Here is a 25,003-nt window from a genome sequence, read left to right as displayed (position 1 = left end):
AATAGATCTAAAATAATTGTCATTGTATGTCTTCACTACATAAACACAAAAAGTGATTAAATTGGAATTAGAGCAAATGCACCTTTGCTGTCCTAATTAGATCATGTAAAATAGTACTTACAGTTTATCTTGTTATGTAAGACACAACTAGGGCGGCCTAATGACGATGCTGTGAGACTAGGAGATGCATTTTAAAAGAAGTCCAAACCACATGTGTCTGGATTGGGGATCTCACTCACCATCACAGATCCAGATTAGAATGATCATACTGATCCAATGACCCATGTGCAGAACCGTTGGCAGTCTTTAATGGCCATTATACAACGGGTTTAATCCTGGATGCCGATTGTTTAAAACCGCATTCCAGCCAGTGTCTATTCCACAAGTTACCACCGGCTAAGACTATGACGTTGACATGCCTATTCACTGTTCCATCTCACTGCACAATCCACTTTCTCATGAGCCCAGCCAGGTAATTTATAAACTTGATCTCCACTGTAAAAAGGATCTAGACATTATCTGCCATTTCTTTGAGATTAGCATTTGTTTTTCAACAGCAGCGATTTCTATAAATCTTGCTGTCTGTCTCTCTGACATTTGCAAAATTTTTCAGTATTGAACTTCCATCTCAAGTAATAAAGTGATGGGAGTCCGGACGAGACAGTCAGGCAGCTTTTCTCAAAGCCAGTCGAAATCATGAATTAGCATGATTTTTTTTTATGGGTCAGAGTGCCTTTAGAAAGTACTCGCATCCCTTGACTTTTTCCAAATGTTGCTGTGTTACAGCCTGAATTCAAAATGAATTAAATTGATATTTTGTATCACCGGCCTACACACAAAAAAAAACATAATACCAAAGTGTAAATATTTGTACAAATGTATTAAAAATGAAAAGCTGAAATGTCGTGAGTCAATAAGTATTCAACCCTTTTGTTATGGCAAGCCTAAATAAGTTCAGGAGTAAAAATGTCTTTGAAAAATCATAATATGTTGCATGGACTCTGTGTGCAATAATAGTGTCTAACAGCATTTTTTTTATGACTACCTTATTTCTGTACCCCACATCTGTAAGGTATGTACCCCTTATCTGTAAGGTCCCTCAGTCAGCATTGCATTTCAACATAGATTCAACCACAAAGACTAGGGAGGTTTTCCAATGTTTTGCAAAAAAGGACAACTATTGGGAGATAGGTAAAAAATTAAAAAAGCAGGCATTGAATATCCATTTGAGCATGATGAAGTTATTAATTACATTCTGGATGCTGTAGCAATATACCCAGTCACTACAAATACTACATTATATTTTGAAGCATGGTGGTGGCTGCATCATGGTGTATGCTTGTAATCGGGAAGGACTGGGGAGTTTTTTAGGATAAAAATAATCGGAATAGAGTTAAGCAGAGGCAAAATCCTAGAGGAAAACCTGATTGTCTGCTTTCCAACAGACACTGGGAGACAAATTCACCTTTCAGCAGTACAATAACCTAAAACACAAGGCCAAATATACGCAGAGTATACAAAACATTAAGAACACCTGCTCTTTCCATGACATAGACTGACTAGGTGAATCCAGGTGAAAGCTATGATCCCTTATTGATGTCACTTAAATCCACTTCAATCAGTGTAGATGAAGGGGAGGAGATCGGTTAAAGAAGGATTTTTAAGCCTTGAGACAATTGAGACATGTTTTGTGTATGTGTACCATTCAGAGGATGAATAGGCAAGACAAAATATTTAAGTGCCATTGAACAGGGTATGGTAGTAGGTGCCAGGCGCACCGCTTTGTGTCAAGAACTACAACGCTGCTGGGTTTTTCATGCTCTACAGTTCCTCATGTGTATGAAGAATAGTCCATCACCCAAAGGATATCCAGCCAACTTGACACAACTGTGGGAAGCATTTGAGTCAACATGGGCCAGCATCCCTGTGGAACGCTTCTGACACCTTGTAAAGTCCATGGCCCGATGAGTTGAGGCTGTTCCTGATGTGCAACTCAATATTAGGAAGGTGTTCCTAATGTTTGGTATACTCAGTGTCAAAACTATGAAATAACACATATGGAATCATGTAGCAACCAAAAAAGTGTTAAACAAATCAACATTTAGTTGAGATTCTTCAAAGTAGCCACCCTTTTCCTTGATGACAGCTTTGCACACTCTTGGCATTGGAATGTGGATGGACAATCCCTTAAAGGGGACAATCTGCAGTTAAAACCATAACAACGTGGTCCCGCCTCTGTTTGGGAATATGAGATGAGTAATGCAAAATATGTAAACATTGTTAAAGTGACTGGTGTTCCATTATTAAAGTGGCTGGTGATTTCAAGTCTATGTATTTAGGGCAGCAACCTCTAATGTGCAAGTGGTGGCTATTTACCAGTCTGATGGCCTTGAGATAGTAATGTTTGAGTCACTCAAATATCACATGAATACACGTTAGAAGTGGCAACATGTATTGAATTGCAAGAAAATGAGCTTTAAAACTTGCAAAATGTTCTCTCCACCAACAAGAAAGGCATGCAGTTTTTGTCATGAATGGTGCTTATGCCCATAGAAATAGACGTGGTGCGCGCACTCGCGGGGGGCACGGGATGTTCCCCAATGATGGAAGGGGGGCCTGAGTGAAAACATTTGGGAACCCCTGATATAGGGGAGAGTAACTTGCATTGGATTTTGGACACACCCAAACACTAAAAAGTTTGCATTTGGATATAGAGGCCAGCTAAACAAAATGAAAGCATGGACCTTGTCCATTGAAAAAAAATGAAATGTGGGTGGACTATCCCTTTAACCTGTTTGGGATAGGGGGCAGTATTTTCACGGCCGGATGAAAAAAACGTACCCGATTTAAACTGGTTACTACTCTTGCCCAGAAACGAGGAGAATATGCATATTATTAGTAGATTTGGATAGAAAACACTCTGAAGTTTCTAAAACTGTTTGAATGGTGTCTGTGAGTATAACAGAACTTATATGGCAGGCAAAAACCTGAGAAGATTCCAAGGAGGAAGTGGCCTGTCTGTGAAATTGTCGTTCTTCTTTTGGTTCTCTATCGAAACTACAGTATCTGAGCTGTTACGAAGCACTTTCTAAGGCTTCCATTGGCTCTCTAAAGCCTTCAGAAAGCGGATTGAGGCGTCTCCTGTCTCTGGGCAGAGTATACTAGCACAGTTTGTCAGTGGTCTGCCTAGTGACAAAGAGATTGGAGATGCGCGGTCCCACGACCATGCTGTTTTTTCTTTTCCTATTTGAATGAACACACTATTGTCCGGTTGGAATATTATCGCTTTTATCGATTTTAAACAGCGTTTGACATGCTTCTAAGTACGGTAAAGGAACATTTTGAATTTTTTGGTCTCGACATGCGCTCGCGCGTTACTCTTTGGATAGTGACCTGAACGCACAAACAAAACGGAGGAATTAGGACATAAGTATGGATTATTTGGAACAAAAACAACATTTCTTGTGGAAGTAGCAGTCCTGGGAGTGCATTCTGATGAAGATCAGCAAAGGTAATACCATTTTTCTAATAGTAATTCTGAGTTTAGTGTGCCCCCGAAGTTGGCGGGTGTCAAAATAACTAGCCGTGATGACTAAGCTATGTACTCAGAATATTGCAAAATGTGCTTTCGCCGAAAAGCTATTTGAAAATCTGACATAGCTATTGCATAAAGGAGTTCTGTATTTATAATTCTTTAAATAATTGTTAAGTATTTTGTCAACTTTTATGATGAGTAATTTAGTAAATTCACCGGAAGTTTTGGGTGGGATTGCATGTTCTGAACATCACATGCTAATGTAAAAAGCTGTTTTTGGATATAAATATGAACTTGATTGAACAAAAAAAACACGCATGTATTGTATAACATAATGTCCTAGGAGTGTCATCTGATGAAGATCATCAAAGGTTAGTGCTTCATTTAGCTGTGTTTTTGGGTTTATGTGACATATATGCTTGCTTTGAAAATGGCTGTGTCACGACTTCCACTGAAGTCGGCCCCTGCGCCTGACTCCGATACTTCTCCTAACGAAAGCATTACAGGCTGTGTGATTATTTTTGGCTGTGTACTCTCCTAACATAATCTAATGTTTTGCTTTCGCTGTAAAGCCTTTTTGAAATCAGACAATGTGGTTAGATTAACGAGAGTCTTGTCTTTAAAATGTTGTAAAATAGTTGTATGTTTGAAAAATTGAAATGATTGCATTTTTGAGGTTTTTGTATTTCGCGCCACGTTCTTCCATTGGATATTTGGCGAGGCGTTCCGCTAGCGGAACGTCTAGATGCAAGAGGTTTTAAGGGGACAATCTGTAGTTAAAAACATAACAAAGTAGTCCCGCCTCTTTTTGGGGAAAAAGCTAAGGGAGTTCATCGGGCCAGTCAATTTTGCATTTCTGCAGTATTTTTGAGCATGTCAAATTCGTGATGCTAAATGCCCATTGAAACATATTGCAAATGGACATCCGTGCGCCTGGTGATTGGAATGCGTTACCAGGAGCACATTTTTCAAATGGTTTTAATGCCTTTGGGGGGGGTGCAAGGGGTCTACGGTTGGGTTGGGAGCACCCCCCACCCGTGCCCATCCAATAGCGCCACGTGGTCATTTTGGATGTTTTTCAATTTTTTTTAACCTGTTAGGGCTAGGGGGCAGTATTTACACGGCCGGATGAAAAAAACGTACCCGATTTAATCTGGTTACTACTCCTGCCCAGTAACTAGAATATGCATATAATTATTGACTTTGGATAGAAAACACCCTAAAGTTTCTAAAACTGTTTGAATGGTGTCTGTGAGTATAACAGAACTCATATGGCAGGCAAAAACCTGAGAAGATTTCATGCAGGAAGTGGCCTGTCTGACAAGGTGTTGTTGTTCTTGCTTCTGTTTATTGAAGAGTCAGGATCTTAGCTGTAACGTGACACTTCCTACGGCTCCAATAGGCTCTCAGAGCCCGGGAAAAAGCTGAACGATGTCGAGGCAGCCCCAGGCTGAAACACATAATCGCCTTTGCCAAGTGGCCAATCAGAGGACAAAGGAATTAGGCGCGTGCCCGAGTCGACCCAGTGATATATTTTCTTTCGGCTGTTTACCTAATTGCAGATTCCCGGTCGGAATGTTATCGCTTTTTTACGAGAAAAATGGAATAAAAATTGATTTTAAACAGCGGTTGACATGCTTCGAAGTACGGTAATGAAATATTTAGAAATCTTTTGTCACGAAATGCGCCGTGCGCGTGACCTTTATTTACCATTCGGATAGTGTCCTGAACGCTCGAACAAAACGCCGCTGTTGGAACATAACTATGGATTATTTTGGACCAAACCAACATTTGTTATTGAAGTAGAAGTCCTGGGAGTGCATTCTGACGAAGAACAGGAAAGGTAATCAAACTTTTCTTATAGTAAATCGGAGTTTGGTGAAGGCTAAACTTGGTGGGTGTCTAAATAGCTAGCCCTGTGATGCCGGGCTATCTACTTAGAATATTGCAAAATGTGCTTTCACCGAAAAGCTATTTTAAAATCAGACATATCGAGTGCATAGAGGAGCTCTGTATCTATAATTCTTAAAATAATTGTTATGCTTTTTGTGAACGTTTATCGTGAGTAATTTAGTAAATTGTTAGTAAATTCGCCGGAAGTTTGCGGGGGGTATGCTAGTACTGTACGTATGCTAGTACGTCACATGCTAATGTAAAAAGCTGGTTTTTGATATAAATATGAACTTGATTGAACAAAACATGCATGTATTGTATAACATAATGTCCTAGGTGTGTCATCTGATGAAGATCATCAAAGGTTAGTGCTGCATTTAGCTGTCTTCTGGGTTTTTGTGACATTATATGCTAGCTTGAAAAATGGGTGACTGATTATTTCTGGCTGGGTACTCTGCTGACATAATCTAATGTTTTGCTTTCGTTGTAAAGCCTTTTTGAAATCGGACAGTGTGGTTAGATTAACGAGAGTCTTGTCTTTAAATAGCTGTAAAATAGTCATATGTTTGAGAAATTGAAGTTTTATTTATTTATTTTTATTTCACCTTTATTTAACCAGGTAGGCAAGTTGAGAACAAGTTCTCATTTACAATTGCGACCTGGCCAAGATAAAGCAAAGCAGTTCAACAACATACAAAAACACAGAGTTACACATGGAGTAAAACAACATACAATCAATGATGCAGTAGAAAAAAATAAATAAAAAAAAATAATAGCATTTCTAAGGTATTTGAAAATCGCGCCACAGGATTCAACTGGCTGTTACATAGGTGGGACGATTTGGTGCCACCTGCCCCAGAGAGGTTAAAAAACAACAAAGTCCCACTTCTCCCTCATCATACATGACAAATAGACCATCTAGGTTGATTCATGGCTTAACATAGGGCTATATATAATTTGGGCAGTATAAATGCCATTTGGACATGGTTCACTGACTTTTGGGTTTGGAAACCGACTACCTATGATCGTACATGGCAAATGGACATAACACCCTGATTTGGCACTTTCAATACTTTCATATTGCATTTGGACATTTCTTATGGCATTTGGCAACAAAAAAAGTGACTTCGACTTTTGACTTCCTACGATATTATATTGCAAATGGACAAAACATCCTGATTTGGCACATTCAATACTTTCATATTGCATTTGGACATTTCTTATGGCATTTGGCAATGGTTCACTGAATTTTGACTTTGACTTTTGACTTCCTATGAAATCATATTGCAAATGAACAAAATAAAAATTATGACAAAATATGACAAAAGTATGTTCATACAGTTCTTACACATGTATAATTGACAAAAAAATCGAAAGACTTTCGAAAAACAGTCCAGAAAGCACTTTGGGGGTGATAAGTTTTTGCATTTTTTTCCACATTTTCAACATTTTACTCTTGTGTCTTGACTTCTGTTACATTTGCAATAAGAACATTTACGGTGGCGTACGCTCGCCATCTATTGGATTTTTGCTGTGTGACACTTGGCATTTGTCATATGGCATTTGCAATCAGTTTTGAATGAAACAACGTCCATTTGAGTGGTATTGTACATCGTGTATATGTTTCGTACAGTGCCAATAAGATTCCATAAGGTCAGGCACTGATGTTGGCCTGGCTCGAGTTCCGATTCATCCAAAAGGTATTCGATGGTGTTGAGGTCAGGGCTCTGTGCCGGCCAGTCAAGTTCTTCCACTTTGATCTCGACAAACCATTTCTGTATGGACCTTGCTTTGTGCATGGGGGCATTGTCATGCTGAAACAGGAAAGGGCCTTCCCCAAACTGTTGCCACAAAGTTGGAAGCACAGAATCGTCGTGAATGTCATTGTATGCTGTAGTGTTAAGATTTCCCTTCACTGGAACTAAGGGGCCTATCCCGAACCATGAAAAACAGCCCAGACCATTACTTCTCCTCCACGAAACTTTACAGTTGGCACTATGCAATCGAGCAGATAGCGTTTTCCTGCCATCTGCCAAACCCAGATTAGTCCGTCAAACTGCCAGATGGTGAAGCGTGAGTCCCTGTGGTTTCTCATCTATTCAGAAACAAACATTTTCTGAAACCAGTGGGCACAAAAAGATTGAGTTTCACACACCTTCCAATAATTTCTCCAAATGGCATTATTTGATTAAAAAGTAAAGTACAAAGAATAAATGTGCAACTATAAGAAAAACATTTCTCTAATCTTTTGAGGCACAATTTCATTGCAATGTATTGTTCCAATAAGCACCAGCAAGTTTGCAACTTTGACACACCTTTGAGAAATGGTCCCTTCCATTGCACTTGTGACACAGTTGACCACGTGCGGGACACTTTGGGTCTCGCCCCATGTGATCTGTGTGACCACATCTGTAGTACTGTCTTTTGTTTTTCCCCCTCAAATTTGGTTTTCCCGTTTTCATGTTTCCCTCCTATTTGTGAGACACAATTAACCCATTTGTTCCCATATTTTTCCTAGACATCCTACCATGCAAATCTTTTGCCATTTGTAACACTAACATATAAACTATATTGTTTTTTTTATTATTTAAAGGTATGTTTTATTCTTGAGAACATACAGGGCTCTACCTATGATAAAATTAACAGACATTTTTACCCCTATTTCTCAGCCCCAATATCTATTGTGGCAAAGAAGGGGGTCGAGTGATAAATGGCAGATATGTGAGGGCAGAACTAATAAACGGGCTCTGCCCGATCACTAAAATGACCACCCCGATCAGAACTACAGATCACAAAATGGCCGACCGCCAAAACTACAATTCCCAGAAACAAGGGGAACCCTCAGAAGGTGGAGCCGACCCACAGATAAAAGGTCAAGAAAAACCAGGAAGAGAGAGAGAGGGCGGGAAGGATCTATGAACCATAGAGAAAGAGACAATCTACATTGGCTGGATTTACCGTGTACGAGCTGGACTGTTTTGGACTTACCTGTTGGCGTTTAGACCTGGACCTAACGAGAACCAGATTTGTGTACCGAACCCTGCTATCCTTGACCTTACCTGTGGCCTGGGTGGACCAGGACAGCGAAAAAGACACACAGGTACTGTCATGTTCGAAAGAACTTTCATTCTGGGCTGACTTTGGTGACAGTTTCCCACTTAATTTGTGACAAACGCTCCTAACTTTGAAGAGGTTTGCCACACTATATACAGTGCATTCGGAAAGTATTCAGACCCCTTGTCTTTTTCCACATTTTGTTATGTTACAGCCTTATTCAAAAATGTATTAAATCGTTTTTTCCCCTCATCAATCTAAACAAAATGCAAAAAAACAGAAAAATCACATTTACATAAGTATTCTGACTCTTTACTCAGTACTTTGTTGAAGCACCTTTGGCAGCGATTACAACCTTGCCTCTTCTTGGGTATGACACTCTTGTATTTGCAGAGTTTCTTCCATTCTTCTCTGCAGATCCTCTCAAGCTCTGTCAGGTTGGATGGGGAGTGTTGCTGCACAGCTATTTTCAGGTCTCTCCTGAGATGTTCGATCGGGTTCAAGTCCGGGCTCTGGCTGGGCCACTCAAGGACATTCAGACTTATCCCAAAGCCACTCCTGTGTTGTCTTTGCTGTGTGCTGCCACCCACATGCTTCGCCGAAGGGTTGGTGCCAGGTTTCCTCCAGACGTGACGCTTGGCATTCTGGCCAAAGAGTTCAATCTTGGTTTCATCAGACCAGAGACCAGACCATCTTGTTCCTTTAGGTGCCTTTTGGTAAACTCCAAGCGGGCTGTTATGTGCCTTATACTGAGGAGTGGCTTCTGTCTGGCCACTCTACCATAAACGCCTGATTGGTGGAGTGCTGCAGAGATGGTTGTCCTTCTGGAAGTTTCTCCCATCTCCACAGAGGAACTCTAGAGCTCTGTCAGTGTGACCATCGGGATCTTGGTCACCTCCCTGACCCAGGCCCTTCTCCCCCAATTGCTCAGTTTGGCCGGACGGCCAGCTCTAGGAAGAGTCTTGGTGGTTCCAAACTTCTTCCATTTAAGAATGATGGAGGCCACTGTGTTCTTGGGGACCTTCAATGCTGCAAACAATTTTTGGTACCCTTCCCAAAATCTGTGCCTCGACACAATCCTGTCTTGGAGCTCTACAGACAATTCATTCAACCTCAGGGCTTGGTTTTTGCTCTGACATGCACTGTCAACTGTGGGACCTTATAGACAGGTGTGTGCCTTTCCAAATCATGTCAAATCATTTGAATTTACCACAGGTGGACTTCAATCAAGTTGTAGAAACATCTCAAGGATGATCAATGGAAACAGGATAAACCTGAGCTCAATTTCGAGTCTCATAGCAAAGGGACTGAATATAATTTATTTATTTCTCTAAAAAACTGTTTTTGCTTAGTCATTATGGGGTATTGTGTGTAGATTGCTGAAGAATGTTCATCCATTTTAGAATAAGGCTGTAAAGTAACAAAATGTGGAAAATGTCAAGGGGTCTGAATACTTTCCGAAGGCACTGTAAAACAACACAGTAAAAAATCACTGATTTAAACATATGTCAAGTCTAGTTGATAATGGTAAAATCTTCTGTAAGATCATCTTGATCAAGTATATCCATTATCCAACTCAACTTGAATCTACTGAAAAAATTATTCTGCTATGATTATTAAATATATACAGTTGGGGAAAAAAGTATTTGATCCCCTGCTGATTTTGTACGTTTGCCCACTTACAAAGAAATTATCAGTCTATAATTTTAATGGTAGGTTTATTTGAACAGTGAGAGACAGAATAACAACAAGAAAATCCAGAAAAACGCATGTCAAAAATGTTATAAAATGATTAGCATTTTAATGAGGGAAATAAGTATTTGACCCCTCTGCAAAACATGACTTAGTACTTGGTGGCAAAACCCTTGTTGGCAATCACAGAGGTCAGACGTTTCTTGTAGTTGGCCACCAGGTTTGCACACATCTCAGGAGGGATCTTGTCCCAGTCCGCTTTGCAGATCTTCAGTCATTAAGGTTTCGAGGCTGACGTTTGCCAACTCGAACCTTCAGCTCCCTCCACAGATTTTCTATGGGATTAAGGTCTGGAGACTGGCTAGGCCACTCCAGGACCCTAATGTGCTTCTTCTTGAGCCACTCCTTTGTTGCCTTGGCTGTGTGTTTTGGGTCATTGTCATGCTGGAATACCCAGCCACGACCCATTTTCAATGCCCTGGCTGAGGGAAGGATGTTCTCACCCAAGATTTGACGGTACATGGCCCCGTCCATCGTCCCTTTGATGCGGTGACGTTGTCCCGTCCCCTTAGCAGAAAAACACCCCCAAAGCATAATGTTTCCACCTCCATGTTTGACGGTGGAGATGGTGTTCTTGGGGTCATAGGCAGCATTCCTCCTCCTCCAAACATGGCGAGTTGAGTTGATGCCAAAGAGCTCCATTTTGGTCTCATCTGACCACAACACTTTCACCAGTTGTCCTCTGAATCATTCAGATGTTCATTGGCAAAATTCAGACATCCATGTATATGTATTCTTGAGCAGGGGGACCTTGCGGGCGCTGCAGGATTTCAGTCCTTCAGTGTGTTACCAATTGTTTTCTTGGTGACTATGGTCCCAGCTGCCTTGAGATCATTGACAAGATCCTCCCGTGTAGTTCTGGGCTGATTCCTCACCGTTCTCATGATCATTGCAACCCCACGAGGTGAGATCTTGCATGGAGACCCAGGCCGAGGGACATTGACAGTTCTTTTGTTTCTTCCATTTGCGAATAATCGCACCAAATGTTGTCACCTTCTCACCAAGCTGCTTGGTGATGGTCTTGCAGCCCATTCCAGCCTTGTGTAGGTCTACAATCTTGTCCCTGACATCCTTGGAGAGCTCTTTGGTCTTGGCCATGGTGGAGAGTTTGGAATCTGATTGATTGCTTCTGTGGACAGGTGTCTTTTTTACCGGTAACAAACTGAGATTAGGAGCACTCCCTTTAAGAGTGTGCTCCTAATCTCAGCTCGTTACCTGTATAAATTCACCTGGGAGCCAGAAATCTTTCTGATTGAGAGGGGGTCAAATACTTATTTCCCTCATTAAAATGCAAATCAATTTATAACATTTTTGACATGCGTTTTTCTGGATATTTTTGTTGTTATTCTGTCTCTCACTGTTCAAATAAACCTACCATTAAAAATATAGACTGATCCTTTCTTTATCAGTGGGCAAACGTACAAAATCAGCAGGGGATCATATACTTTTTCATACAGTTCATACACGTAATGTTAGCTAGCTAGCCAGCCATCAACATCAGCTGGCTAGATGACAGCAAGCTTTAACTAGCAATACAAACTGATTGTCATAGCTAGCTAAAGTTAACCATATAGGTTCAATGTTAGCTAGTTAGTTAGCTAACATTAGTATATAACTAGCAATGCGAAATGGCATGCTGAGAAAATGAACGTTACACACACTTCATACACGTGATTTAATGTTAGCTAGCTAACAGCAAGCTTTACCTTGGGGTCTTTTATTTAGACAAGTCACATTAACATTAGCTAGCTAAAAAATGAACTATAATCCCAATCCATAGAGTAACGTTACTAGCAATACAAACCGATTGTCATAGCTAGCTAAAGTTAACCAAATAGGTTCAGTGTTAGCTAGCAAGCCAGCCATCAAACTCCAGCTGGCTATCTAACAGCAAGCTTTAACTTGCAATGAAAACTACGTTCTGACAAAATTAGAAACGTATAATATATGAAACTGTAGCTAGATTCTTACCCGTATACATGGATGAAAGCTTCATAGCAGACTGCAACCCCTTTTATTAAATAAGATGTTCTGTGTCGTTTTTGTTTAGTTTGCACAGCTTGTTTGGCCTGTTGTGTTCCACTGATTTCAAAACCCGGTCAAATTCTTCCTTGACAACAACACTGTTGATCGCTGTTTCTTCCCTATCACTGTCATCATAAGACTCTACAATGTCTTGTCAATATTTTTTTTACCTAAATCAGGGATTTCGTCAGCGTCTGATTCATTTTCAGAGTCAGAGAGAGTCAACTTGGCACAATCGTCCTCCAGAAAGTAGTCCATCACAACTTTTCCCCACTGACTTTTGTCAATAGCGCCTGATAAATTCAGGGCAGCAATGTTATTGAGAGCAGTAGCAACATATTTGCAGTTCTCCATGGCTAACATTATATCTTTCAAAAAAACTGCAGTAGAAAGGATTACCTACGCATACCGAGCAGCTCATTTTATAGACACAAGATGCTACACCGCAGACCAATCTGAAACTCATCTCTCGGCATGTCCAGCCCACTCATTATCTCAGCTAATCATGGCTAGCAGGAAAGTTCCTGACTTTTTCTTTTAAACCAACTAGGCTCGTAATTTAACAACTTTATTTGTATTTACAGATGGCATAAAAGTTTGTTATTAAGGCACATGAAAGTTCACATGTTCAAGAAGGCATTTCTGACAATAAACGTATTTTGATTAAAAAAAATATGTTTACATTCAACCAGCTCTCCTGTGAAGTCGTGAGTTGCGACATACACCTAGTTTCCTGAATTTGGTCACAAATTTGCTAGTAGGATGCCATTGTCATTTTGACTTAATGGTGTTGAGACCTACTTTTGTTTTGGCAGTTGTTAAAAGTTATTTCACCTTTATTTAAGCAGGTAGGCTAGTTGAGAACAAGTTGTCATTTACAACTGCGACTTGGCCAAGATAAAGCAAAGCAGTGCGACACAAGCAACAACACAAAGTTAAACATGGTATAAACAAACATACAGTCAATAACACAATAGGAGAAAAAAAGTATAATTTAACTCTATCTGCTAGTTCTTCACTGGGCAGACGTGAGAGAGGATAGTGTTTATCATGTTCTTGATGATGGGAGGGGATGGGTGGATATCGTGAGGGTGGTGGTGGGCAAGGGTCATCTCCCAGGCATCCACTAACAAGATATTCAGGCCCTTGAACATGGCCTTGAGTACCCCATCCAGCTGCACTGAGAACCAGTCACTGAAGTTTAGGCTCTCCTGTAGGCTTTGGGCCCGGAGGTTGGCTGAGCGCACCACTACCACGGTCTTCGGAGCCCGGTCCAGAAGCCGCACCACCGCCCTTCGAATGTGGCGTAGTCGGCGAATGTAGACCTGCACAGGGAAGGTGCTGAAATGAGCCCAAATGCTGATGACAACAATAGTGTCTGAGCCCCCGGCCAGGCCATCCAGCTCGTTAGCTACATAGCGCAGATGACTGACGTTGATAGGGGTCCAGGAGATGGGGGGACCATGGCTCTGGTACTTCAGCAGGATGTTATGGGGGATGTCCACTGCCATGAAGGGCCCTGTGCTCACAGGACTGTGAAGGTTGAACTCCCTCAGCTCTTTGACAGAGAGATAAATGTTGAGGGAGAGAGAATTTGAATACACCTGAGACAGCTGAGTTTGAGATGTAATTGTATTGGCAAACAGCACTCACCTGGCAAGAATCTGGTGAGGAACTCGTAGTACTGTCTGACGGTGGAGTCTCCATACATGTACACCATCTTGCCCTTCAGACACTGAGTAATGGCAGTGGGGTCGTTAAACTGGTGCATCACGACACCACCCAGCCCCCGCCATGACCCTTGGAAGTAATACCCAGAGGCTGTGGTCCTGATAGGCGCTGCCTTTTCACTGTTGCTTTCCACCTCTTGTTTGTCTGAAATACAAGAGGAGGCATGAGGCACCAGCCGCCACCACTTTACAGAAACTCAGATGTTCTTCACACTACAAACTCCTACCTTTTTTCTTAGGTAGCACAGTGACACTGTCAGACGCCTTAGCATGAATACGTGTTTTGAGGTTTACGCCACTAAAAAAGATAGAGAATCATTTTACATTTTAAAGCAAGCAATAACATTCCCCAGAACCATACTCTGTAATTTATATATGACAAAAGGCAAAAATTCTGCATATGCCCAAGGTAAAACTTACATTTATTCCCAAAACCACTCTTTTTTTACCTCGCACTTACCTTTGGAAAAGCAGTGCTTCTTTCTCGGTTATCAGATCTTTCTGGTAGCCTGCCCTGGCGTGGTTGATCCGTGTATCACAGCTCAGCAGCTGCTTGGGCTTGTAGCAGTACCAGGGTTCACCTGTGTGGGGGTCTGTGTAATTGCACAGTGGCTGCTGGTTGGTTGGCAGGCACAGGTTACACATGGTGGTCTCAGACAGTAATCCAGAGCGAAACAGGCTCTTGTAAAGCACCCTGTCGGGGTGTTCCTCACGTATACGCAGTAGAACAGGAACTGCCTCACTAGGATGGACCAATGTCACGTCCACCCATACAGACCCCTCCCACAGTAATGGAAAAATGACAGAGTAAGTCCCATTCTCGTGGTCCAGCACATGTCCTGCAACACCCGCCTCCAGCTCTGGGGAGTGCAGCCGGGCCAGCAAGAAGTCCCCGCCATGGCTCTTGGGAAGTCCCTGGAAATTGTTCATAATGACCAGAGCCTCCAGCTGGTCCCCCACGTGCCACTCTCTCCTACCCCCTGCAGGGAGGATTGCAAACAGGCTGTGTGCAGGGTCACTGGTCTGGTTCAGGGGTGAAGACGTAGACCATGGCTGAGGCTCTGGCCAGGCGATGGACTTCAGGAGGTAACGCTCCTCCAGAGCCTCCTCAGGTGAGGGATTTTTACCCAAGTGGCCACAGACTTGTCGCTCGCGGTCCAGGGGAGGAGGGCCCTCTGAGGGGATCCTGTGTGGGTCCAATTTCCGCTGTGGAGGAGAATAGAGGTCACTAAGGGGGAAAGGGTGGTAGGCAATGGAGGCTGCTGAGGGGATGACGGCTCATAATAATGGCTGGAATTGAGCAAATGGAATGGCATCAAACACATCAAAGACGTGGTTTCCATGTGGTTGATACCATTCCATTTATTCCATTCCAGTCATTATTATGAGCTGTCCTCCCCTCAGCAGTCTTCACTGGTGGTAGGCTAATGTAGGTAGATGGTAATGGGAGAAGATCACTTTCTCTCCTCACCTCCAGAATGTAGTTGTATAAAAGGACGACAAGGATTGTCAGGGTCAGCGGGAGGAAGATATATTTGGACAGGCGCTTCCACATGGCCCCAGTCGCCAGTCCCCCTGATATTGACATAAATAAGCTGTTCATCTACTCTGTGTTTGCATAGCATGTGGCTGTTACACTCAAAATACAACAACATGATTTCTCCACTTGGCTGTATTTGATTTCCTAAAACAGGGTGTGCGTTTATTACATTTTTACATTTTAGTCATTTAGCAGACGCTCTTATCCAGAGCGACTTACAGTAGTGAGTGCATACATTTCATTTCATGCATTTTTTTTTGTACTGGCCCCCCGTGGGAATCAAACCCACAACCCTGGCGTTGCACACACCATGCTGGCATTGCAAACACCATGCTCTACCAACTGAGCCACAGGGAAGACTGTACTATACATCCCCAACCAACCAAGAGAAGGGGCATTGTTGTATTTTGAGACAGGCTTTAATAAGCTAAGTAGCTAATAGGCAGAGGGTAGCATCATTTGTAATAATGGTGTGGGAATAATAATGCATTTTATTTTGTAAAGTGGTTTCTTGCATCAAACAACACAACAACATTTTCAGTCACCTCCATGTGTGAAGGACATGTGGATAAACAGGTTAATGTCCAAGTCTCATGGAATGTAGGCCTACACTGAACACCACATATTGGCTGCTACTGTAGGCTGAATGATAGAACAGCTATTTCCATGTTAAAATGTTATGGGATCCATTCTCCATTGTTTTTGGTAGGCCTACAATTATGATCAATTAGCCACAGTAGTCTACTTTACCAGTCTGGAACTGGAACTTACATCGAGTACATCTTCAGTGTTCACAGTTATCGCACAGAATTTGCATAATGTTCAAGTTTGTGCTCAGCAGACCTGAAATGTGCTCAGTGCAGAAAAAAAATGCTAGGCAGAGAGAGACTCACAACTCATAAACACGTCACATATTTTGTCTATGAAGAGTAAAATGATGGAAAAATAAAATTGCCTCTCCACTAATGCTGCAAAGCCTCAGATTGTCCAGGTTTTAGCACCACTATCATTCCATAGCTCCTGCACATTCAGTGTTCAAACTCAAAATCACAAGGTCAAGCAGCAACCTACCAAGGATATACTGTAATGTGGACACGTGTCAGCAAGTGGTCACATATAATACATTGCCTCAACTATTAAATTCATCATAATCCATAATTAACTCAAATCCATCCCCTTTAGACATATTAACAGTTTTACATATTCTTAGAAACTTGAGGTCAAAAATCAGCAGTTATGCTTTATCATTATTGTTACATTCTAACATTTTGACCTAGTAACATCTACACAATGTCTCTCATTCCACCAAGACTCAATCCAGCTTGGACACATTTTCCACTATAACACCATAGTTTAAGCCCGTACAGCCCTAATACAGATTTGACCTAGACTTATGTGCTGTATGTTTACCAGATCCCATCAAGGGTTAACTAACTTCAACAAATTAACAGTATACATCTTCCCTCCCTTACACCTTTCACTAGGATTTCTAAGGCTTCGATTACATCCATTCCTATTGCTTACCTCTAAGATAAAAAAAGTTAACCATATACAAAAAAATAAACTTTTGACTTCAGAGAACACATCCGCTGTGTATATATCTCCTCATGCAGCTTAGTTTGTGTCAGACACTAAACACAAACCATTTCCTTGCCCTTTCATATAGTGCTGCTTCAGCGTCTCTGTTACGGTTTTTCTTCTTTCATACTAAATTAATCAAGCAATATTTATTTAGTGTCCAAGGAGCAAAAGTATGTATACTTAAATTACAGTTGCCCCTTGGATAGAAGGCTAAACTTGCAGTTAACTATTCCATATTATTTAAACCATACCACGCCTTACTTCCAAACATTTTATGGGTTAGAAAAACCCTTGGGGAGCCAGTCAATGCACTCAGTACAATTACCGTGCTTTGCTAATTCGATTACTGGGGTGACGCACATAACCCAAACTGCTAATGACCAGTCGCCTACTCACAACCAACAGTTCAACATGGCTAAGGAGGTTATCAGAGTAAAAAAAAATGCAGCATGTCAGTCAATAGTCAATCAACATTACAATACAAGATAAAAAAAAATTCACTTCTTGCTCCCACTGTAAACGACACAGATAAACTATCTTGGGTTAGTTATAAATATACAAACTCCCCAACTTGTAAATAAAATGACCTCAGAATACTCACAAGTCTATCAGATATTCAGCATCCAAAAGAAAAACAATGGATAAAGTTATAGTATCCTTCTCCTTCCTTTTATAACAGAATTGGGCCCCCTGCAATAGGAAACCCCACTCAGTGCTAGCCACACCCTACTGTACCAACTCCACCATTTTCGAAGTGATCGAATGTGGATATAACACTAACCCCATACCATTGTCTGCACTATATTTAAAGTGTGGTTAAAACCAATCTTCGGTTGTGACGACCCTCCCACTCTGTCTGCTGTATTTTCTCTCTTTGCTCTTGTTCCTTATTAGGATGCCAGTGGGCGGAGTTGGAAGGGTCGTCAGTTGCATGGGAAGCACCTGGGCTCGGGTGTGTCCCAGGATAAAGACAACTCTTCCACAGTCATTGGGGAGACTCTCTCCATGCAGACACCTTGTTTTTGGTTGTGCTAGTTATGGTATCGAATAAATATATATTTTTGATACTCCTTGTCTCCACGTTGTCTCCCTTTTGTTGCGAACTCTGAGCCGGTTCGTAACACGGTTCAAACCAATCTTCGGTTCAATCTCTTAGTTCAGTCTTTTGGCATTAACATAGACAAAAAAACAAAGGCAGGAAGCAGTGTAGCTCGCTTCAACAGGAAGCTACAGTACGCCCACAGGCTCAGCCATGGTCAGAAGACTACGTTAACCAGCGGTGACTGCGTCTCCAAACATCTTCCAGATCTTTTTCTCTCCGTCCGCTCATTCTCTGGGCAATACACAACTTTAGTCTCTGTCTTAGGTGGTGCTGTAGTTTAACAGGATCTTGACTAAAGGCCCAATCATGTCCAATTACATTGCAAGGTAAAAGTGTGAGTTTAGGTTGGCACATAGTAGCCGTTTTTTCACAGTGCGGCAGTGCATCCATTTGTGTGGTATATGATGTTAGATCGTGAATGTGGCACATGTACAGAATCATATAGTACACACATTTTAAGGAACCGTTTTGGCTCGTGAATCATACTTCTGGCTGAAATTATAGAAAGCTTTTGCATGGCCTTTTTCAAAAGGTAGTGACTGCACGATGGACATTTTCTACCACAATCTGGAAGGTGTCCTGCTGTTATGATATACAGCGTGCCCATTTATTCTTAAAGGATAACTTATAATGCATCATGAGTGTAATGTCATATCCTGTCATTGCCCCAAATGAGGTTCCATCATGAGAACTCATGTATTCGTTTGACATCACATGTTCCTTGAGGTGCTCCCCATCTTCGGAAGGTGCTCAGCTGATCAACGCCAAACTATAGGTAGGGAGCAGAGTATCTGTTATCCCCCGGATAGACAGGTGAGCAGACACAAAAGCAGGGTAAAAGTGCAGCAGTGCAAACAATGTTTGCTAAATGGTCCAACTGAAGGAAGAACCATTATGTGTGTAGTTCTGTGTTGCTCTGTGCGATGCCCAGTTTCATCTTGTGGGCGTCCAGTGGCAGTGCAATCACAGGTATCCACAGCATACAGGTAGTGAAAGCAAATCATTTTTGTTAAAAAATGGTTTGGGTTGGTGATCGTCAGGTTGTAGCTGCCATTGATGAAGGTCTGGTTGTAGTTCCGTTGGTAATGGTTTGGTTGTAGCTTATTATGGGATATGCACAGTAGATAGACACACTGCCTGTAGTAGACAAAGTGTTAGGAAAGGAAATAAATTTAAAATGAGATACATATTGTGAATGGTGTGAAGACATAGGTCGGACAAAGACATGGCCCTTTTCAATCACATTAGAAATGCTTCCTTTCTTCCTGATATTTTCAATCACATACAAATCTGTGATTATCTCAAGGAAAATATCAATTTAAAAAGTAGTTAAAACACTGACTGTATATACAGTACCAGTCAAACGTTTGGACACACCTACTCATTCAAGGGTTTTTCTTTATTTTAATTATTTCTACAATCAAATCAAAAAAATATATATTGATTTGTTTAACACTTTTTTGGGGGTCACTACATGATTCCATATGTGTTATTTCATAGTTTTGATGCCTTCACTATTATTGTAGAATGTAGTAAAAATAAAGAAAATCCTTGAATAAGTAAGTGTGCCCAAACTTTTGACTGGTACTGTATGAATGGATAAAGCCATTGATCACGTGACACCATTCATTCCAATGTGAAGACTCAGCAGCGCATTGAAGGCAAATGAATTCGCTTAAGATGGCGTCTCATGGAGACATAACATGCTCAGTTTGAGCTATTCCAGGAAGTGACGTTGCAGGCTAGCTCAGTGCTGCCCCCTCTCATTGAATAACTCAAGTTGAAGGCCAACCGGGGTACTGCAGGCTGCCATTAGCAACTAAATGATCCTTCTAATTTCTTCTGTGTGTGATTATAAAATACTCGGTTCAAGAACATATAGTGTCTTCAGAAAGTATTCATGCCCCTTTACTTATTCCACATTTTGTTGTGTTACAGCCTGAATTCAAAATTGATTAAATATATGTTTTTATCTATACACTCTATACACCATAATGACAACGTGAAAACATGTTTTTTGAAATTTGAGCAAATTGTATGAAAATTAAATACAGAAATATCTCATTTACATATGTCTTCACACTCCTGAGTCAATACATGATTGAATCAACTTTGGCAGTGATTAGAGCTGTGAGTCTTTCTGGGTAAGTCTCTAAGAGCTTTGCACACCTAGATTGTACAATATTAGCACATTATTACTTTGAAAATTCTTCAAGCTCTGTCAAGTTGGTTGTTGATCATTGCTAGACAGCCATGTTCAATTCTTACCATAGATTTGCAGCCGATTTAAGTCAAGACTGTAACTAGGCCACTCAGGAACATTCAATGTCATCTTGGTAAGCAAATCCAGTATATATTTGGTTTTGTGTTTTAGGTTATTGTGCTGCTGAAAGGTGAATTTGTGTCCCGATGTCTGTTGGAAAGCAGACTAAAGCAGGTTTTCCTCTAGGATTTTGACTGTGCTTTGCTCTAACCCATTTCTTTTTATCCTAAAAAACTCCTTTGTCCTTGCCGATGACAAGAATACCCATAACATGATGCAGCCACAACCATGCTTGAAAATATGAAGAGTGCCCCAACATAACACTTTGTATTCAGGACATGAAGTTCATTTCTTTGCCACATTGTTTTCAGTTTTACTTTAGTGCCTTATTGCAAACAGGATGCATGTTTTGGAATATTTTTGTTCTGTACAGGCTGTGGAGTAATCAGGGGTGCAACTTTGGTTTTAGAAGTGGGGGGGACATAATAATATATATATATATATTTTTTAATCCAGTCAGATAAACACTCCAAACAGCCTACCCGTCATCTCGGATGTGTCCGCATGGTCCTAAAGCACTCCATAGCCTTATTTTGGATTACATTCCAATGATAAAACTGGAGGGGACAAAAATGCAATTTCAGAATGTGGGGTGGACACACTGTCTGCAGTGAATGTTGCACCCCTGGGAGTAACTAAAATGTTGTTAATCCATCCTCAGTTTTCTACTATCACAGACTTTAAACTCTGTAACTGTTTTAAAGTCACCATTGGCCTCATGGTGAAATCCCAGGGCGGTTTCCTTCCCCTGCAGCAACTGAGTTAGGAGGGACGCCTGTATCTTTGTAGTGACTGGGTGTATTGATACACCGTCCAAAGTGTAATTAATAACTTCACCATGCTCAAAGGGATATTCAACGTCTGCTTAAAACAAAACAAAAAACATCTACCAATAGCTGCTCTTCTTTGCAAGGCATTAAAAAAACTATTTTTTATGGCTGAATCTGTGTTTGAAATTCATTGCTCGACTGAGGGACCTTACAGATAATTGGGGTACAGAGATAAGGTAGTCATTAAAAAAATCATGTTTAACACTATTATTGCACAACTTATGTGACTTGTTAAGCAAATGTTTACTCCTGAATGTATTTAGGCTTGCCATAACAAAGGGGTTGAATACTTATTGACTCAAGACATTTCAGCTTTTCATTTTTTTATTCATTTGTAAACATTTCACTGTGGCTAACACAACAAATGTTGAAAAAGTCAAGGGGTGTGAATATTTCTGAAGGCACTGTATATGTGGTGTATTAAAAGCAGTTATTGATACCATGAAAGTGTCAAATGTCATTTTGTGTAACCGGGATTTTTTCCACCTGTCCAATGTGCGTTTCCAGGTGATTTGAACGCTTGTTATGGTAATTTTTACAAGTATTCTTTACACCTGTCCAGTGTGCATTTACAGGTGGTGTTAACGCTTTAACCCAGAGCCGCTGTCTAGAGTCTCGCTCAAGAGATTGGGTGGGCCAACTCCCGGGGACGGGGGTCGACACCCAGAAGTGATCGGATGTGGATATAACACTAACCACACGCCATTGTCTAAACTACATTTAAAGTAATCAAGAGTGGTGATAACTGTCATGGAATATTCCCGTGTTTACTGCTTAAAGATTAGTCTCTTGTTATATGATAGTGTTTTTTCTAACCTGATACAAACTTGTCTTTGTGTGACTTAGTGAATACACTGGTTTTACAGCTAAGAGCCGTTTGGGTGTGACCACAGCATGTGACATCCCGTGGGTTAACCATACGACTTCCTGTAGATCGTAATCTTAAATTTGCACAGACAACTAATTTCTGCTGACTGCCAAGTATACAAAACAGATGTACTTCTCTGAGAACCGACACTGTTTGTTGGGCCTTAAATGTGCAACTGTTGAAGTGCATAGTTAACTGCTCCATTTTTACAAAATTATAATAAAGTTGTTTTGAAGAATACAGTCTCTCTCCTTTTGGTTAGAATTTCTACGACAATTTTGTGACAGCGGTGGAATGGCTAACTCCGCTTGCTGATTGCTCCCGGGGAGATGAGGTTAACTGTGCAGGGGTTGCGTCAGACGTGGCAGGGAGCCCCACACCCAGTGAGTGGACACGCTATTCTGAACATACAAAATTAATTGAGGGTGAGACTGATTTTCTTTTGAACATCATAGAAAATCCTGTTCTGGGACAGGTTGTGCACATTAGGTGGTAAAACAGTTGGTTATGATTGGGGAAACCAGCTATAAATTTAAACCCTACACGGAAATGTGCACACAGTAGGAGGAACTACCATGTGGGTGCAACATTTAAAATGACATAGATAATAAAAAAATAGTTGGATGGAGAAGAAATTACTCTTTTCAAATGATAGGAAAGGAAGACGTTCCTAACCAAATACTGTTTGTTTTGTGTGTTTTTTGTTTCCTGAGTGTGTGTATTGACAAAAGATTTATATTATGGACGAACGATGGACCCTGTCAGCCTGACTGGTTGCACTGTGTGATCGAATAAAGGAACACATTCTCCAGTAGTAAATCGGTAGATGTCCCAGTGTTGTTTTTAATACAAGGTATCAAAACCGTTACCAATTAAAAGGCACAAATACCATAACTACTTTCCGCATAGCATATCATTACAGCAGTATGTACCAGTAATATATGTTAGCCAGCTACCTAACGTTAGTTGGCTACTAATACATCGAACTTGCCTGTATATTAACTATATGCTATCGAACTACCCATCGTTTATTGACTTGATTATTCTCGTCATTCTTAGCTTAGCTAAAATGGTATAGTCGTTGTGCGTTCTCATCGGACATTGTTCATTTGGGTGCTTCGTAAATTTGCTCTGGCTATCTGCTCAGATTTCAGAGCACTCTCGTCTGAATGTACCAGAGCGCAGAATAACTGATGAATTTACGAACGCTCAACACCCGTTGAAAATGTCCGGTGTCAGTAAACGTCGGGGGAAAAAAACGTAATTAAATAGTTGCCAGCAGCACAGGTAGTTACCAACGCTTTGGATACCATGAAAAAAATCCTACCCAGCTCTGCTAGGATGACTAGAATGTGTCACATCTACTCCTGCCACACCCCCTAGTGGTCATCCAGTATCTGCTTTATCTGCAGCTATTCCCCCAGTACACTCTTTCTCTCTCTCCCCCTGCCTTTCTGTTTGTGTGTGATGGTGTGGTTGGAGACAGGTGTGCTGGAGTCAGAGCAGATCCCTACCAGCTGTGACTCGTTCCATAAATCAAGACCTCTACAATACCCATTCCTGCCAATTCCACTCTGCCAGATCGTAATCTCTGCTCAGTCAGTCATTATCCTAGCCTTTAGTTACTACTTAAGATCCCACATTCTGAAATTGCAATTTTGTCCCCTCCAGTTTTATCATTGGAATGTAATCCAAAATAAGGCCAAATTATTTTCACCGGAGGTATTCCTCTTGTCCAAGTGTGTTAGGGCAGTGTGCAGCGTGATGGCAATTGTGTCGTCTGTGGACCTATTGGGGCGGTAAGCAAATTGGAGTGGGTCTAGGGTGCCAGGTAGGGTGGAGGTGATATGGTCCTTGACTAGTCTCTCAAAGCACTTCATGATGACGGAAGTGAGTGCTACAGGGCGGTAGTCATTTAGCTCAGTTACCTTAGCTTTCTTGGGAACAGGAACAATGGTGGCCCTCTTGAAGCATGTGGGAACAGCAGACTGGGATAAGGATTGATTGAATATGTCTGTAAACACACCAGCCAGCTGGTCTGCGCATGCTCTGAGGACGCGGCTGGGGATGCCTTCTGGGCCTGCAGCCTTGTGAGGGTTAACACGTTTAAATGTTTTACTCACGTTGGCTACCGTGAAGGAGAGCCCGCAGGTTTTGGTAGCGGGCCGTGTCAGTGGTGCTGTATTGCGAGCAAAAAAGTTGTTTAGTCTGTCTGGGAGCAAGGCATCGTGGTCCGCGACGGGGCTGGTTTTTCTTTTGTAGTCCATGATTGACTGTTGACCCTGCCACATACCTCTCGTGTCTGAGCCGTTGAATTGCGACTTCACTTTGTCTCTATACTGACGCTTAGCTTGTTTGATTGCCTTGTGGAGGGAATAGCTACACTGTTTGTATTCGGTCATGTTTCCGGTCACCTTGCCCTGATTAAAAGCAGTGGTTCATGCTTTCAGTTTTGTGCGAATGCTGCCATCAATCCACGGTTTCTGGTTGGGGAATGTTTAAATAGACGCTATGGGTACAACATCACCGATGCACTTGCTAATGAACTCGCTCACCGAATCAGCGTATTCATCAATGTTGTTGTTGGACGTTATGCGGAACATGTCCCAGTCCATGTGATCGAAGCAATCTTGAAGCATGGAATCCGATTGGTCGGACCAGCGTTGAACAGACCTGAGCGCGGGGGCTTCCTGTTTTAGCTTCTGTCTATAGGCTGGGAGCAACAAAATGGAGTCGTGGTCAGCTTTTCCGAAGGGAGGGCGGGGGAGGG

At 41.5% G+C, this 25,003-nt stretch overlaps 2 protein-coding genes across 2 annotated transcripts in view; both read right to left on the bottom strand.

Annotated features, from left to right (window-relative positions):
- Nucleotides 1–12,953: 12,953 nt before the first annotated feature.
- LOC115198235 (NXPE family member 3-like) overlaps nucleotides 12,954–25,003 on the bottom strand; it is a 30,663-nt gene continuing 18,613 nt past the window's right edge. The window contains exon 7 of the mRNA XM_029760024.1: nucleotides 12,954–13,093. The gene's annotated coding sequence lies outside the window, so the exon portion shown is untranslated. The remainder of the gene's footprint in view (nucleotides 13,094–25,003) is intronic.
- On the bottom strand, nucleotides 13,061–17,726 carry LOC115199228 (NXPE family member 3; the record flags this gene model as incomplete). The annotated part of the gene is made up of 6 exons (XM_029761853.1): nucleotides 13,061–13,817; nucleotides 13,913–14,134; nucleotides 14,217–14,287; nucleotides 14,450–15,083; nucleotides 15,114–15,195; nucleotides 17,712–17,726. Coding segments are annotated over 6 exons (1,575 nt in total), but the record flags the coding sequence as incomplete, so codon positions are not given.

Source organism: Salmo trutta, chromosome 8 (assembly GCF_901001165.1).
Source record: "Salmo trutta chromosome 8, fSalTru1.1, whole genome shotgun sequence".
In the NCBI taxonomy this organism is placed as follows: Eukaryota; Metazoa; Chordata; class Actinopteri; order Salmoniformes; family Salmonidae; genus Salmo; species Salmo trutta.
This window is presented reverse-complemented; position numbering and strand designations above follow the sequence as displayed.